Raw genomic sequence first — 17,707 nt, 5'->3', positions numbered from 1 at the left:
ATCATTTCCATTATGTGTCCCTCTCTGCTCATCAACTGGCCCTTTAGATCAGCCCTGTCCAATTATATATCCAAGCACATATGTGATTTTAAATTTTCTAGTAGCAATTTTTAAAAAAAGTTGAGAGTAACAGGTGAAATTAGTTTTAATAATATATTTTATTTAACCCATTATATCCAAAATATTATTTCAACATTTAGTCAATAAAAAATCATTTATTATTAAGATCAATGTAAAAAGTTTATATTTTTGTTTTGTATACTAATTCTTCAAAATGTGATGTGTATTTTACACCTACAGTACAGTTCAATTTGGACTAGCTGCATTTCAAGCCTTCAGCAGCCACCTAGTGGTTTGGTTACAGGATAGGACAGGGCAGCCCTAGATGTATCCCACCGTAAGAGGACTACAGTAAACTTCTTCAAGTTGATAATAAATCACTTGGAGTTGGCTAAAGCTGCCAAAAGTGGGAAATCTTAAGGAACTCTCCTTTCAACTGCAGTTTTTCAATTATAAATACAGGGAAGGAAATCTACTTTAAAAGGTAGCTATAAATCACAAAAAAAAAAGAGGAAAGAAAGGAAGAGGGGAATAGAGGGAGGGATGAAAGGAACTATCATTTAGGGAGGAAATAAGGTAATTATCGAAAGCTCTCTAAATTCTAAGGGAGGATCTCTAAGTTTTGGGTGAGCTACAAAATCTCCAAAATCGAAAGAAGCCTAGGGCTCCTCAGACTCCAGCAGCCACCCCCTCAGCCCGCGGCCCCCCGACCGTTTGCCCTGGCCTTGGCAGAGAGGCGCCTGGCTCCGTCTGTGCTCCCATAGCTCTGTCTCGCCTCCCGCGCCACCAACCGCATTCATGAGGGGCCCCAGCTCACCCACCAGCGGCTAAATCCCTAGGCTTGGTTGGAAGACAGCGCCCAAAGACTCCAAACAAAGCGTAACCACGACAACAGCCAATCCCAAGGAAGATGGACGGGTCTTTTCTTACCGGTGCCCCAGTAGGACAAACTATCTCCACTCGAAATTGGCCTGAACGCTGCATCTCAGGAGCTGAATGAGGAACGTTTTTTTCAGGTAGATTTTAATATTTAAATACTTTGGGAAAATATGTAATAAAGAAACGACATTTTGCTACAGTTACCCAAGTAAAGGTAGCTTGACCTTTAAATTGTTTCTAATCTATCTATATTTATTACTTGCAACTAGTGAATGTTCAGTTGCCCACGTAAAAACTATTCATTCCACCAAATCTTAATCTTGAATAGTGATTTATGGGGCCTGAAGTATGGAAGACAATAAATCGTTTGCTTTCCGTGACAGCAATTTATTTTTAAAAAGACAAATAAATCATCACTCAATGCCTATCAAAAACCTCCAAGTGTATGGGGTGAAATTTTTTAAAAATTATTTTCTGAAATATGTTTTACTGTAAAATATTGACAGTGACACCCACTGTTTTAACATAAAATTTGAAGCGTAAGTATATATCATGCTATTTAATTTTAACTTAAAAATTCATCTAAGTTGGGGCACCTGGGTGGCTCAGCGTCTGCCTTCGGCTGAGGTCATGATCCCAGGGTCTTGGGATCAAGCCCCACCTCGGGCCCCTGCTTATTGGGGAGCCTGCTTCTCCCTCTGCCTCTGCATGCTGCTCCCCCTGCTCGTGCACTCTCTCTCTCATATAAATAAATAAAATCTTAAAAAAAAAAACATCTAATTTCCTTTACCGTGGAGCAAATACATAGTGTACAAACTGTGAAATTTATTTTAGTTAATAACAGATATTTGTTTAATTTTTTTAAGCTTGCAAAGAATTAAATTCCAAGAGGAAGTGGCTAAGCATAATCGCAAAAGACATCTGACATACAATAAACTAAAAGCAAACATTTTCTTTGAGCCTTTGAAAGGAAATAGACTATTTCCTGGTAACAATTAACATTGCATCAACATAGGAATTAATAATATAGAATGAGAAATAAGTAGATTTTTGAAATTAAAAAAACCCATGTTAGTGCCTCACTCAAAGACAATGATTTTCAAAAATCAACTACTTCTGGTTTCAAATCTAATTAAAATTTAGGATATTTTCATTATCAAAGTCCATGCTCAAGTGCCATTTTTTCTTTTTTTTTAGTTTAGTTTTGTTGCAAATTTATAGACCATTCAAATTCTTCATTTAAAATGCTCAGGCTAGGGGCGCCTCCATGGCTCAGTCTGTTGGGGGTCCTATTCTTGGTTTCAGCTCAGGTCATGATCTCAGGGTGGTGAGATGCAGCCCCCCCACCCCCAAGTCTGCCTGAGATTCTCTCCCTCTCCTTCTGCCCCTCCCCCCTCAAATAAATAAATAAATCTTTAATAAAATAAAATGCTCAGCAAAAAAATAAGTAAATAAAAAATAAATAAGTAAAATACTCAGGCTATTATGTTGAAATTCACAATAAAAATCTTAAAATTAATTTTATTTGTAATTACGAAATTATTCAGGCTTTTCCTACAGAATAACAAATCCATTAGTAATCAATTAATTTCCAGAACTAATTTTTTTTAGAGATTTTATTCATTTATTTGAGGGAGATTGAAAGCATGAGTGGGGAGGAAGGGCAGAGGGAGAGGGAGAAGCAGACTCCCCGCTGAGCAGGGAGCCCAATGTGGGACTTGATCCCAGGACCCCGGGATCATGACCTGAGCTGAAAGCAGACGCTTAACTGACTGAGCCACCCAGGCGCTGTCCAGAACTAATTTTAAATTAGCTAAATTAGTAATCAGCTTTCATGAAGATGATGTCTAAACTGCTTTTTTTCTTAAATCTTACCTTGTCAAACAAATTGATAGCAAAAAAGAAAAATATTGAAAGTTCTGAAGATAAGTTATGATGCATGTTACTACATCTCTTATATTCTTGTTATTTTTTACTTTGGAGGAAAACTGATAATTCTATCAATTAGTCATACCTTAGCTATCACTAATTAATATTACTAAATAAGGAACAAAATACAATACAACAATTGTCTCATATAGTTACAGATTATGTCAATTTAACTTGAAACTTTTGTTTAAGTCTGCAGCATTTAGCATAAATTTATTTAATTGAAATCTTCCTAGATATTATAACCTAAAATTGAGTATGTCAGTTTGTCCATAACCTTTTAACCTGAGTAGGGTTTTTTTTCTTTTAATAAGTATTTCTCTTTTCATTAAATTTTTTAAAGATTTTCTTTATATATTCATGATAGACACAGAGAGAGAGAGAGAGGCAGAGGCAGAGGGAGAAGCAGGCTCCCAGAAAAGCAGGGAGCCCGATGCAAGAACTCCATCCCAGGACCCCAGGATCATGACCTGAGCTGAAGGCAGATGCTTAACTGATTGAGCCACCCAGGCGCCCCTCTTTTCATTAAATTTTGACCTTATTTTGAAAATTATCTGCAGGTCTGATTGGTTTATAGCCTATTGACCTAACACAATATAGTTCCCTTAGAGAGCACGTAATATTTATTGAGGACATGAAAGGATGAAAGATAACAGTTTGTTCCTCTGACATCTGACAAGAATAAGATTTCTTTGAAAATGTTAGTCGAGGGGCGCCTGGGTGGCTCAGTCGTTAAGCGTCTGCCTTCGGCTCAGGTCATGATCCCGGGGTCCTGGGATCGAGCCCCGCATCGGGCTCCCTGCTCAGCAGGAAGCCTGCTTCTTCCTCTCCCGCTCCCCCTGCTTGTGTTCCCTCTCTCGCTGTATCTCTCACTGTCAAATAAATAAAATCTTTAAAAAAAAAAGAAAGAAAGAAAATGTTAGTCGAGTGGTGAGATGACTTTAATTTAAAAAACATTGTGCAACAGTTGTCTTATTTTTTATATAGCAGTGATAAAATTTAAATATCCCAGAATATCACTGTGAAGCTCAAATAGCTGCCTAGCAGATGTTTGTTTTATTTTCTTGAGGATGACTATTGCATAATAATATTTTTAATATGTGACCTACAGTGTTGGATTCTTAGACCTCTGCTTTTCTTTTTCCATTTAAAGACTGTCCCAAACTCTCAAGGTCCTTCTCTAACCCTTTTTGTGCTCTCTGCAGCTCACATGATGGCCGACTTGAGTCCATCACTTTCCTACAGTTCCCATCCCTTTCCCAACCTCATGTGCTCCTCCCTTGTGTATGATTACTATACTATCACAAGATTAATATGTAACATTTAGCCGGGTGCTGGACTAAGTGCCTTCCAAACATAATCTCATTCAATTTTCACAGTATCCCTTTGAGGTGTGTGTTCTAATCTACATTTACAGGTGATGACATTAAAGCCTTGGGAAGAGTAGCAAGAAAGTGGTTTATATCTAAGGATTTGAATGTCAGCCCTGCCACGTGTTAACTAGGTGAACTCAAGAACACTATTTTACCTTCCTGAATCTCTTTTGTCATTGGTAATACTGGGGATAATAGCACAAGAGTACCTAATCTGCAAAACTTTGATGGTCAAGGCAACCAGTGTAAATGACATATTGTAGAATATGGCATAATCTTAATAGCCCAAGTAGTTAAGCTCTATAGACCTGAGTTCAAGTTTTATTTTGGTTTCTTTCTAACATCCCATTGCTGACAATTCTAATTCCTACTGTGTCTCTCATATCCTGGTACTGTTCTCCATCCCCATAACTATCTTGTAGTTTAGACGACATCATTTGTTATGAACTAATACATTAGCTTTGCAAAGTAGCTCCCTGTCATAGGTTTCTTTTCTAATTTGACTTCCACGCTGATGACAGAAATATGATTCTCCACTACCTGCAGAAGATTAAAAGCAAATTCTTAGCAAAACATACCTGATCTTTCACAATCTTTACTGAGTCTACTTCTCTAGCCTTATTTTTCACCTCTTGCCACTCTGACCCTTGCCCCCATGCCCTTCACTATAAAGCTTGTAAGCACAGTGTTCCATCTGTCGTGAAATCTTCCTATGTCTACCCCATTTTTATCTGACTGGGACCTTCTTATCAACCTTCAAGAATTATCTCAAATTTGTCTTCTCTCTGAAACTTCCCAGTTCCCTTTATTCCTTGTCCCCACATCCCCAACACATAATTCAGAGTGGACCACAGGTTTTAATACTTGACTCCTTGTACACTACTTATTCATTTTTGTGCTCCCATCTCCTGGCAGTTAGAAGGAATTTACAAACGATAACAAAAAATAATTAGGCTATTATTATCTAGTGAAAAACGACACCTGTGAATAGGTAAATTATTGTAAATTGTCCTTTCTTATATCATTTATACTATTAAAAATATCTCTGTTATTGGACCATTAATTACCTAATCAGGAAATGAACAAAAGAAATGCCACCAGGACCTTATTTGATTGTTAAAAACAAATTCTTTGTCTATAGCAAAAACAACAACAACAATCCAAGACAAAACTTGTTCTTCCACACTACAAATATTTAAATAGAAACTGCACTAACTTATTGTGTATCTTTCTGTTAGCACCTCTTTCTTTTCATTGATGTTGTTTCCAGTATGTGGTGCTTGTGACTGGAAGGATCAGCACATGACCATCTCCTCTTCTCATTCTGTGCAAATATGGCTGTGGACTTTCTTAACTTGTTGCTTAGACACCCTGTTTGTTGTGTTCCAACTCTTTAACCTGAACTTCTTGCTATGGTCTGAATGTTTGTATTACCTCAAATTACTTCACATGTTGGAATCCTTATACCCAATGTGATGGTATTAGAAGATGGGACCTTTTGGGGGTGGTTAGGTCATTGGGGGATCCCACATGCATGGGATTAGTGCTCTTATAAATGAGATCCCACAGAGCTCCTTAGCCCCTGTCATCACAGGAAGATACAAGAGGAAGTTTGAAGCCTGGAAGAGGGCTCTCCCCCACGCATGCTGGCACCCTGATTTAAGACTTCTAGCCTCCAGAACTGTGAGACATAAATTTCTGCTGTTTTTATTTATTTATTTGACAGAGAGAGAGAGACAGCACAAGCAGGGGGAGCAGCAGGCAGAGGGAGAAGCAGACTCCCCGCTGAGCAGGAAGCCTGATGTGGGGCTCAATCCCAGGACCCTGGGATCATGACCAGACACTTAACTGACTGAGCTACCCAGACTCCCCATTTCTGTTGTTTATAAGCATTCTAGTCTGTGGTATTTTGGTATAGCAGCTCAAATGGACTAAAACGCTGCTGTTTTGAAGTTATCATGAACAGCTTTCTTACCAAGTTGGCTGGTTTTGAGAGTATTGAATTCTTACCCTTTTTGACCTCTATATCATGCAACACTATTTTAGAAAATTATTTCTCTACTGATTTCCATGAGATCATGCTTTGATTACATCCTCATTTTGTAAAAGTCTGCATTAAAAAATTCAAATTCCTAATTATGTCATTCTTTACTATCAAGCATCTGCTTACTTTTATCTGCAGTCAATCTCCTCTTTCATTCTTTTCCATGACAGTAGCTCCTCGTGGATAATTCCCAAATCTGCATAACTTATGCTATTTACCTGCACTCCATTTCCAGTGCTTAACCACAAAGATATCTTCTACCCATTCAAACTCATTTATTAAACATGAAATATATGAGGGACACCTGGGTAGCTCAGTCGGTTAACTTCGACTCAGGTCATGATCCCAGGGTCATGTGATCAAGTCCCACGTCAGGCTCCTTGCTCAGCGGGTATCCTGCTTCTCCCTCTGCCTGCTGCTCGTCCAGCTTGTGTGCTCTCTCTCTATCTCCCTCACAAACAAATAAATAAAACATTTTTAAAAACAAAAAAATAAACATGAAGTATATGTTTTTTGTCCGTGATTATCATTTTTTTTTAATTTTTCCATCCTACAGGAATCCTTCTGATGATAATTATTTCTTTTCCATAATAAGACATATTGAAACTGTATCCAAGCACTCTTTTTCTCCCTCTAATTATCTCTTACAATGCCCTTTCCTAACTGTTGGGTATTTTGTTTGGCTCTCCTCACCCTAAGTCACTTCTTTCCTTCCTCTTGGGCACATAGCTGATTCCACCTTGGGCTGAGACCTGCTGTGTGACTTAGTATGTGCCGATGGAATATGAGCAGAAGAGAAGTGGGCAACTTTCACCTCACTGGCTTAAAAGATGCTTGCCCGAGTTTACTCATCCTCCTTTCCTTTCTGCTGGCTATACAAGATGACACTGTGAGGAAATTTGGGAGCCAGATACGGAACAGGCTGAAGCAAGCCCCAAGTTCCTAAGATGATCTAGAAGAGAACCAGTTACCCACCTTGGACTGAAAGAGAAATAAGCTTCAATTTATTTTTGTTTGTGGATCCTTTGATAAAGCATGTTAGCCCCAATTCTAATGTGCTAATTATTACCAACTCAACAGTCAAGTCTATGCCTCTCAATAGTTCCCACCAGAGTTCCTGCAGTGTTCTTGTACATTACTTTCTCATTCTTGTTCACAGAGGCCCAGGACTTTGGCTCTGACAACTTGTTTAGGCTATAGGAGAGGATCACAACTTTCTCATCAGCTGAAGTAAATGGAATTGAAGCCAAAATTATGTATCTACAGCCTCTTAGGGAGAAACTGAAATAAAAATCAGGCAGTCTTTCTAACTGATTGTTCCATCCAAACAGGCCAGACACTGGAGGAATCTAAGAATAAGAATGGAGGACAGAAACTGGAGAAACCAAATGGCAGGAGGGGACTTCAAAGCAGAGGGTGGAAGACAAAGCCTGGAGAGACTCCTTCAGCTGGGAAGGAGAACCCTGGCATTTCAGGGAGGAATGTGGCCTTGGGTCAGAGTAGGGAGGGGCAGTGCATAGACTCTAATCTAGACATCTCTTATTTCTCCCCTTTCCAGGGCATCCTTCGGTTCAACAAACAGATCTTCCCAAGTAGAGACAAATAGCTTCAAATTGATCTTATTAAATCTGGTTTCATCATGTCAATTACGCACTGCAAGATTAAAACACTATAAACTACAATACTTTGTAAAATACGGTACTAGCTAGAACTGAAACAATGAAGGAAAGGGAAAACCCAGAAACATGCCCAAGAAAATTTAAAACCTTCATTTCTAATAAAGCACCAAACACCAATGATCTAAGTGTTGACTTTCCCATAAAAGTTTAGGAAACTAAATTAAATAATGTTTAACACAACCTTAAGTTAAGGTTTGTTCCCTTCCATTATATACCAAACTAAATTACTCACTAATTAAATAATCTGATTCATCTACTCATTTATTAATTCAACAAGTATCTATTGAGTAGCTACTCTGTGCTACAGTCTGGGATTATAATGGTACACAAGACCTACTCTCTCCACTAATAGACCTCAGAGTCTACATGGGAAGAAAAGACAAGTAAAGAGAAAATAGAAGGGCAACAAATTGAGGTTAGGCAAAGGCTTCCAAGGTGAGAACTCAACGAAGAGTCAACATTATTTTGGGAAACAGGAGGGACAGGCAGAGGTGAGGGAAAGCTTTCCAGCAAGGAGAACAAGGTGTGTTAAGACTGGAAACAAAGTATTTTACTTTCTGAAAACTGCAAGAAGTTTTGTAAGGTGGCTATTGGCATGTTACTCAAATGCCTTCTTGGTCTCAACTGCCTAGTGCAGATGGAGAAGACAGGCCCAGTTTCAAGATATCTTCAACATGTCCTCATATTCGGGAGGGTGGAGGGGAATGCTATATTGACAACTGGTATCAGAAGAAAAATGTGCAAATAAATGACATGAGCAGGCAGAATTATTTAAAGTTGTTACTGTGGTGACTATTTATAGTAAAAGTTGTGGTTATCTTTTCAGAAACACCAATATCCAGGGAGAAAAAGAATGTTAAGAAAAAACAAAATGTTAATTTTTAAATACTTTCTTAATCTCATTAATGGAGCCTTCTTGGTAAGATTCTTTATAATTATTTCGTAAAGAAAATATAATGCGTTTTTATTAGCGAATATAAACACTGACTGTTTTTTCTGTAGGTTCTTGGACTTTTACTCATGGGATTTGGTGCATGGTTCTTATTGGATAGAAATAATTTTTTCACAGCTTTGGGTATGTATCTATTTTTCTTTTGCTCCCTGAGTGAAGCCAGGCATTCCATTTTAAATAACTGCATACATAATATATTCAGCAGGTGGCAGTATTTCTCCAAAATTCATTAAGTATTGTCCAAGAATGGAAGATTGTGTGTTGTTCTAATACACTCTGGATGAAAAGATAGTGGAGACCAATGTAGTGCTCAAGTTAAATCATTTCTTTTAAAACTCAATTACTCTCCCCATTACATGTTACAAATAAAATATAATATTATCCAAATATAAATGAAATAGTTGAATGCGTTTAACTAAATTTAAAAACCCTTCGTTTTACCATTTTGTGGTATGCTGTGCTCACTATGGACTGAAGTTTAATATCCTAAGTGTTATTTTCGTATACATATCCTTGGTGGTTGGGAAGGAAGCCATATTTCAAGTGCTCAGTAGCCATAAGGGGCTATTGGGTGTTGGCTATCTTACTAGGCAGTGCAGATTTAGATTCTTTCCACTACTCAGTAAGCTCTATTAGACAGCACTGTTATCATTAAATATATGACAAAAAGCATGCATACTGTAGAACAAACATTTCTTAGTGGACTTCAAGTAAGAAAAAACACATTTGTAGGAAAACAAAAGCTAAATAAAAAGATTTAATAGGTAATAAAGTACTACAAAGTATTGAATAATTTAGTTAAACTTCAGCTACACCTAAGTGCCTGGTATCTTTATTCTCTTCTGTTTATATACTTTGCTTATGGTAAAGTGTTTGTGCTGTCTGAGTGCATTAGTGGTTTGCTCAGAGTACATGGGTGTGTGGAGATCTTACGACAGCCTTTCTTCTTTCCTTTCCTTCCCCAGAAGAATGGCAATGGTAGCTTCCACTTATTTAGTGTTGATTATGTGCCAGGCATTGGGCTAAGCACTTCCCATACAGGATCTACTTTAATAATGTAGTAGTTAAGGTAGAGCAAAAGTCTTTTCTTTTTTCTTTCCCTCCATTGTGGAATTGAAAGATAATTCTCATTAACCTTAACGTACTTGCCTTATGCAAAAAAATATATCCTAAACAGACAGTCAGAAACTTATCCTTTAAGTTCTGTTTCTTTTTTTAAAATTATGTATTTAAACATTTAGTGAAATCTCGGTTAAGGTTTTAAGACATGGAACTGAAAATAACCAGTTTGTGGCAAGAAAGTGGTTGGTTCCTCCCCTCTCTTTTATGTGCAACTTCCAACGAACTTACCTCTTCTTAAAAATGATTCTGCCTTCCCCTCTCCATTTGTAATAACACCAGGCCACCTAAGAGCCCCATCTTCCTTCCCTCTGCCCCAGTAATAACCTCCAACAGCCTCGTATTCTGATCTCTTTTCTCAGCCATCTTCCAAATGCCACTGAAATAATTTAAGATGAAAATCTACCCATAGAACACGAAAAGCTTTTTTCTGGTTCCCCACTGCAATTATTTATTCATAGGACAAATATTTACAGAGTCTGTTCTACATGTTAGGCGCAATCCCGTGAGCTGAGGATACTGTACTGTACAAGAAAGACGGATTTTGTCCTCGCGGAGCTTAACTCCAATGAGGAAGACTGGATAAGAGCCTACAAAATGTGCATAATTTGTCCCCTGCAAACCTGCCCGGTTTCACCTGCTTCAAACCCTAAGTGCCAGCAAAGCTGAATATCCAACACATACTGTGCCGTGTCTCAGAATGCCTCTGTCATTCCAACCGAGATCTTTTCAGTCCTCATTAAAGCCCAAGCACAGTGTTGCCTTCGCCAGCAATCTTGCCTACCTACACTCTCCAGCCTCCTCCCCCTACGGGCTTAGGGTCTCCTGTACCCAGGGGGCATGCTGGTAAACGTTTAACAACTGGCTCTGGGATAGAAAGTCTTGATTTATGGTATCTACTGATTTCTGTGGTTTAAAGACGTAATGCCACAATGGCTGATTTCACAGTGCCAACATGAATTGGGTTGGCTTACGAATTTTGTGAAAATATAACAGTTGGCGTTTATGAGCCAGAACAAGCTGGCTTCCAGGACACCACTGCCTGCACTGTTCTCCCATAAAACCTATGGCATATTTAATTTACTTCTTCTTCTTCTTCTTCTTTTTTTTTTTGACAAATATTTGTTAGGCATTTAGTGTTCTACAGTCTGTGTCATAACACTAAACATTTAACAATTAGTCTGTTGACTACATAAATATATATAGTCTCTAGCAGAGAGCTCAGTCTAGATGGAGAGAGAATAAAATATAGTTTTAATGGGGTCATATTACCAATAAACTCAGACTTTCATGTAAGAGAAACTTAACCCACACATGTTAGATGCCCCTAAAATTTGTATGAATAAATTCATAAATGTTTGGATGTTCATTAAACATAGAAGAATTCACCCCAGGAAAAAAAAATTTCTACCTTCATAGAAGACGATGAAGATAAGGTAAAAGAAAGACATCTTTTGAGATTGAAGAAATTTTCTATCATGTCATTAATGGAAGAAAAGTTGTTGCCAAGACTAAGTAAGAGGGTGCCAGAATGAAGTTTAAAAAAGAGAGACAGAGAATCCTACTGGTTTGGCAGCCACTGCTTAGGGAAATCTTAGGTTACTGCATATATTATTAAATAAAATACAACATCACCTAATAATAATTTATTTTGTGGTTTCCACAGATGAAAATAATCACTTGATAGTATATATTTGTCACATTTTGATTGGAACTGGATCTGCTATTGTTCTTCTTTGTCTCTTGGGTTATTTGGGAATTCACAGTGAAATCAGATGGCTCCTACTTCTGGTATGTATTTCATCTTAATAGTCTGAACTATTCTGTATCTTTGATTTTGAGTGTCTATGTCACACAAATGAGCAATAATGATTTACGTCATAACATTGCAGTATAGTGTGCCCTAGGGAATAAGGTACATGAAGCACTCCCTCTCAAGAAACTTCTAGGTAGAATGTTCTTGGTGAGTTTTCCATGGATCAAATCTGGATCTCTGCATTTACACACTTAGATATTATTTTTCAGCAGAGTCAACAGAAATTCATCTCCTAGTGTAAACTACAATTAACCAAAATTAAGAATCTGAAGACTAAAATCCAAATAAACTATTAAAGTCAACAAGCAATGTGGCTTAGCAAGGAAAAGAAAACATATCCTATACTCAGCACATTTTCTCCCTGTGGGAATGCCATGTAGGAAGCTTAGCTTATAACTGAGATCACAATTTATTATTTAACAAAGAGAAATAGAACTGCTGAGAGGGCCAGACCCTGGCATCTGGCTAGCACACTGTCTCCCTAGCCATGTAACGTGAAAAGATAAATTATAATTAGGATTATAGACATGAACATGAGCCATTTACCATACATGTGGCAGGTCTGGATCACAATCCACAGACTCAGATGAAATACAGCTTTTTAACATTTTCTTTAAATCAAATCAGTTTTAATTCACAGGCACTCTCTTGTCCAACAAATATGAAATTCAACTGCAGACATTGTGTCTCTTACCAGGAAGAAGGCGGAAAGACTTAGGTTTTATGTAACAATGAAAGTCTCGATGGTCACTCTGGACACTGGTTATCAATCTGCGCTGGTCACCATGAAAACTCTCACTTTCCCAGCTCACATGATCCCTTCCGGTCTACTCATTCTGCTGTTTGAATGGCCTAGGGTAGCAAAGGCAAAGCTGCTCTTATGTGGTATATCATCCAGGATATCATACAGTATATCAGTGAAACCTTTTGTGAAGCACTGGTAGATAGCCATGACCTCAGCTCCTTCTCCGCAGTATCCTTCCCCTGAAACATTCACCCTCCCAATGACACAGCAATTAAAGGGTTAACGCCTGACACAGGGATCAGTTGCTACCCAATAATCGGTACCTCTTATTATTTGAATATTTCCCCTGGCAGAGGCTTTTTAGGCAAAGCTGGAAACCACACTTCCTTTTCCCTCTGGGGTCTTACCACTCACCAGGGGAACGCCAGGAAGCCCAATGCGTGACTCTGTTGCTCTGGGAATGCGCAGGGCTCCACAGTCAGGCTCAGACTCTTTCTAGTCTAAAACGAGATCTCACTGTCTCTTCTCAAATCCCACCTTTCTCTTCTTCCAGGACATTGAGCATAATTTTCTCATTGGGCTTCTAATTTTGGATCTGGAAACCAGGACAGAAATGGCTTACAGGAACATTGTGATTTTCTCCTTGCCATACATTTCCATTTAGGCAAAGAAGGCACAGAGCCTGATACTAGTATAAGAAGGGGGGGGCAGTAAGGAAAGGGGAAATTAGAGGGAGAAAACCAGACATCTTCTAACTTTCTGCCTTATGGGATTCAAGTATTTATGGGCTGTGACCGAGAAGCCTGACAGACCCCATCATAAGGAATGTGCATAATACTAGGTCCTGAAGCCGAGACACCACACTCTTGTCTGGATGCTCCAAGGAAGGGAACTGCTACTTTTTGCCATCAGGCCACTTTCCCTATTCTCCTCTGAATTTACCAGTACTTTTCTGATAGATACATTTTTCCTTTAACGATGTTAATTTATGCAGTCAAATTACGGGCAAATTTTATAGGCCTAAGCACTATTCTTTGGCTTAAAGGTGATTTTGCATACCCCAACTCCAGTTGAATAGATATTATAGTTTCACAGTCTAACTCTTCAGGAGAGTTTTTGTGTGGGGAGGGGGGGTATTTTTTTTTTTTTAAGATTTTCTTTTTTTGAGAGAAAAAGAGAGAGAGGGAGAGAGCATGAGCATGGGGGCGGGCAGAGGGAGAGGGAGAAGCAGGCTCCCCATTGGGCAGGGAACCTTTTGACTAAGCTAGTATTCAACTCTGTTAAGTGTCTACCAGCTCTATCCCAGGACCCAGGACTCTGAGATCATGACCTGAGCTGAAGGCAGACACTTAACCGATGGAGCCACCCACGTGCCCCTTCGGGACAGTTTACTTCCCTTTTTTAAAAGTTCTTGGGCAGTATCTCACAGTACTCTGTAAGTGCTAATAACACATAAATACACTGAATTTTTCTTATTACAATAGACATCTAACTACTGTTAAAAGGGAATCTTCAAAGGTAAAAATCATGACTTAACATTTGTGTCAATGACCATGTGTCAGAAACTTTATTTAAATAATTAATCAGGAGTGCCTGGGTGGCTCAGTCGGTTAAGCATCTGCCTTCGGCTCAGGTCATGAATCCAGGGTCCTGGGATTGAGTCCCTGCTCAGCGGGGAGCCTGCTTTTCCCTCTCCCTCTTCCTGCCACTCTGCCTACTTGTGCCCTCTTTCTCTGTCAAATAAATAAATAAATCTTTGAATAAATAAATAATAATTACTCAGTAAGGGAACTGTAAGAAGTAACAACTGGTTGAAGGAGAATTAGATTTGTGGAGATTTAATTCTCTATAGACTGTATTCATTTGCCTTTCCATTAATAGGAATCATTTTGCATTGCTATGGACAGGGAACTTTTGTATTACTATCAGGATTCTGTACAGAGTTGAATACTAGTTTAGTCAAAGGTAATATTGCATATTCTCATAAGGTCAGAAACCTGGGAAAGTCCATTAGACCACAACCAGCTTGCCATTAAAAAGAAACTCAGTAATATTTTTTTATTGTTTTACACAATTTTTCCTGCTTCTACCAATCTCCTTCTAGTGAAGGTTAAGTGAGATAACGTATATAGAAGTATTAGAAATCTAAACTTCTAAACAGATCTAAACACCATATTTTTGTCTCTGAAATGTTTGTCTCTGAAAATAGGAAATATAATTTATATCAATCAAACAAATTTTAACTGACTGTTTTAAAGTACTAATGTTTAAAATATGTGCAATTAAGAATACTAACAGTAAGTCATTCTTATATTTTAGTAAAATATTCAGACTGCTAATTTTTAAAAATCATTATGAATTCTAGATAATGTGTATTACTGTGTGCTCCTGTGATGAAGAAAATTGCAGTGGCTGTAAGTTTAAAAAATATAGTTACATAAGTGTGAAAATGATTTCACTTGGCTTTGGATGGAAGTATTTTCAGTTTTCAAAGCAAGAGTTTAAATGTACCTACAGACTTAATTTTATTATAGCAGATGATTTTGTATTTTCTGGGGGTTTGTTATTGTTGTTACTTTGCACCTGATGGGTTTGTGTAGTAGGTCACAGTTCAGTGAGTTTTCTAGTATTAGTGGACTGGCGTGTTAAGTGGAGGTCCAGATAAGTGAGTTACTCTCTATAACAGTTTTTGGATCTGAATGAAGGAAAATCATCAACAACTTTGTAGAGCAAGTGGTCTATAGCATGCTCACTGAACACGATCACTTCTTTCTTAATTCTTATCCAAATGCTCAGTGAATTTTTTTCTTTGCCTTTTTGTTTGAATAACTTCACTCATGTATATGAGGGCAGGGAACCATCAATACCTGTGTGTATTTTAAGACTTTGTATTTCCTATGATATGCATTTTCCCATCACTGAAGTATCTAAGATACATATTAGAAACATAGTTGCCATCTCTGTTTTTCTTTTGTTTCAGTACACAGCACTGTTAATGTGGGTCTTTGGTGTTCAGGTTGTACTTTCAACATTCATCTTCATAAAGAAAAAGGAGGTATGGAAAGATCATCCCTTTATTTGAAATCTAAAGAAAATTGAGTATCTAAAATTATTGAGGCCTATGAGCCTATATTAAGAGCAAAAGGTAAATGGCTTTGGGGGGGGGCGGAGATTCATTGGAAGTACTATAGAATTCTATAAGGAAAGGGCCAGGGGTCAGATCGGAAAGGTGGGCTAGGGAAATTTGTCTTCAGCTCAGCAGAAGATTGAGAAAAATGTAAATGTAAATAACAAAGAACATGAGGGAAGAGGAGATGATACTAAGAGTAGGGAATCCAAAATTGGCCCCCCAGCCAACTGTGACTACCATGACTGACCCAATTCTATTTTTCTATATAGGCTGACTATATTCTATTTTTTGGAAAGAAACACCTTTAGACTTGTACAAATTTGAAATTTTGTGATTTTATTTAAATGAGATGAACTGAGGGCACCTGGTGCCTGGGTGGCTCAGTTGGTTAAGCATCCAACTCTTGGTTTCAGCTCAGGTCATGATCATGGGTTGTTAGATCAAGCCTCACATCAGGCTTCCCACTGAGTGGGAGTCTGTTTAAAGATTCTCTCCCGGGCCCCTGGGTGGCTCAGTTGGTTAAGCAACTGCCTTCAGCTCAGGTCATGATCCTGGAGTCCTGGGACCGAGTCCTGCATTGGGCTTCCTGCTCAGCGGAGAGTCTTCTTCTCCCTTTGATCCTCCCCTCTCTCGTGCTCTAGCTCTCTCAGTCTCTCTCTCAAATAAATAAATAAAATCTTTCTTAAAAAATTAAAAAAAATAAAGATTCTCTCCCTGCCCACCCCCTCAAATAAATAAAAAAAATCTGTAAAATAACAATAAATTAATAAATAAATGAGATGAACTGAATAATTCATGTATTTTGCATAGGTAGGACCATGAGTGATATAATTAATCACAGGATTTATATTTATCAAATTAAGTTAAAAAAACACATAATAAGTTATCTGAAAAAAATCTTTTGGAAACAAAACTTAACTATTGAGATCAATGATTACTTTCAATTTTTAAAGAAATTCATTGTTTCAGTGCAGTCGCGATCTATCTTTGTGTCGAGGGAGATTGTCCTGCAGGAAAAGAGCATGGACTAGAAGTCGTACAGATCTGCAGATGACTAGCGCTCAACAAGCTACTTCAGAGCCCTGAGCCTATGTCTTCATCTGTACAGTATGGTTCATTCCTACCTCCCTTAGAGAGTGACTATGAACTGACAACTTGAAAAGTTCCTGTAATGCAGTAGCTACTTAAGAGCTCTCTTCCTTTCCTTAATTAATTTCCAAAGGAGCCCCTGATTTATTCCTGTGTTTCCTGGCCTTCAAATTCTCTCTCAATGTAGAATCCTAAGCAACAACCAAACCCCAATAAAATCTTTCCTACATAACACCACTGCCCTCCTACTTCATTTGCTCTCCTGTGCTGGGCATCTATCCTGGATATCTAATCACCCAGGACTTCTTGTAAATGAACTGACATTTAGCGCTAAACTTTCTTCTTGTGTGTGTGTGTGTGTGTGTGTGTGTGTGTGTACAGCATGTGAGTTCTGTAAAGCTGTTTTTGTGGCAAAGCACTACATCCTAGCTGACTTTGGGATCTGGTGATACAACTTGAATATAACACTTCAGGATCCTTAGCACATAAATTTAGTTTATCAGTGTTGTCCATACTCACTTAAGTATTATTCACATACTCAGCTCTACTTAAGAATCAGAAAGACCATTTGAGAATAATTACCATGTGCCAGAAACTGTGATAACCACTTTATGGACTGCCGGAGTCCAGCTCCAGCCGGGGTGGGTCTCTCGTAGGAAAGGAGGGCGTCGGCGAATGAGGAGACACACAGGGTCAGGTTGCAAGCATCTCCTCCTGACAGCCTCGGAGGAACTTTATTTATATGTTAGGATATTTTTGTTTTTCCAAATCTTAGATCATTTTCTGGATTACAGCCATAACCTTCTTTCATTTTTCCTTTGTAATGATTAACATGACCTTTATTGATTTCTGCTTATTGGCTTTCGCTAAAACTAAAAAACAGTACGCAAAG

At 38.2% G+C, this 17,707-nt stretch overlaps 2 protein-coding genes across 3 annotated transcripts in view; one reads left to right on the top strand and one right to left on the bottom strand.

Moving 5' to 3' along the window:
• LRRIQ1 (leucine rich repeats and IQ motif containing 1) overlaps positions 1-935 on the bottom strand; it is a 181,256-nt gene extending 180,321 nt beyond the window's left edge. Inside the window, exon 1 of the mRNA XM_081818979.1 lies at positions 882-935. The gene's annotated coding sequence lies outside the window, so the exon portion shown is untranslated. The remainder of the gene's footprint in view (positions 1-881) is intronic.
• Positions 936-997: 62 nt separating this feature from the next.
• Positions 998-17,707, top strand: part of TSPAN19 (tetraspanin 19) — a 22,294-nt gene continuing 5,584 nt past the window's right edge. Inside the window, exons 1-5 of one of the 2 annotated variants that reach the window (XM_081822163.1) lie at positions 1,023-1,076; positions 8,791-8,883; positions 8,967-9,039; positions 11,702-11,826; positions 15,577-15,651. In XM_081822163.1, coding sequence (XP_081678289.1) covers positions 8,818-8,883; positions 8,967-9,039; positions 11,702-11,826; positions 15,577-15,651 — 339 coding nt within the window. In that variant the 5' untranslated portion in view covers positions 1,023-1,076; positions 8,791-8,817. Of the gene's footprint in view, positions 1,077-8,790; positions 8,884-8,966; positions 9,040-11,701; positions 11,827-15,576; positions 15,652-17,707 lie in introns of both variants that reach the window. The other variant, XM_031020665.2, reaches the window with a different exon arrangement.

The sequence above is a fragment of the Leptonychotes weddellii genome, chromosome 5 (genome assembly GCF_054177405.1).
Source record: "Leptonychotes weddellii isolate Sample4059 chromosome 5, ASM5417740v2, whole genome shotgun sequence".
Taxonomy (NCBI): domain Eukaryota; kingdom Metazoa; phylum Chordata; class Mammalia; order Carnivora; family Phocidae; genus Leptonychotes; species Leptonychotes weddellii.
This window is presented reverse-complemented; position numbering and strand designations above follow the sequence as displayed.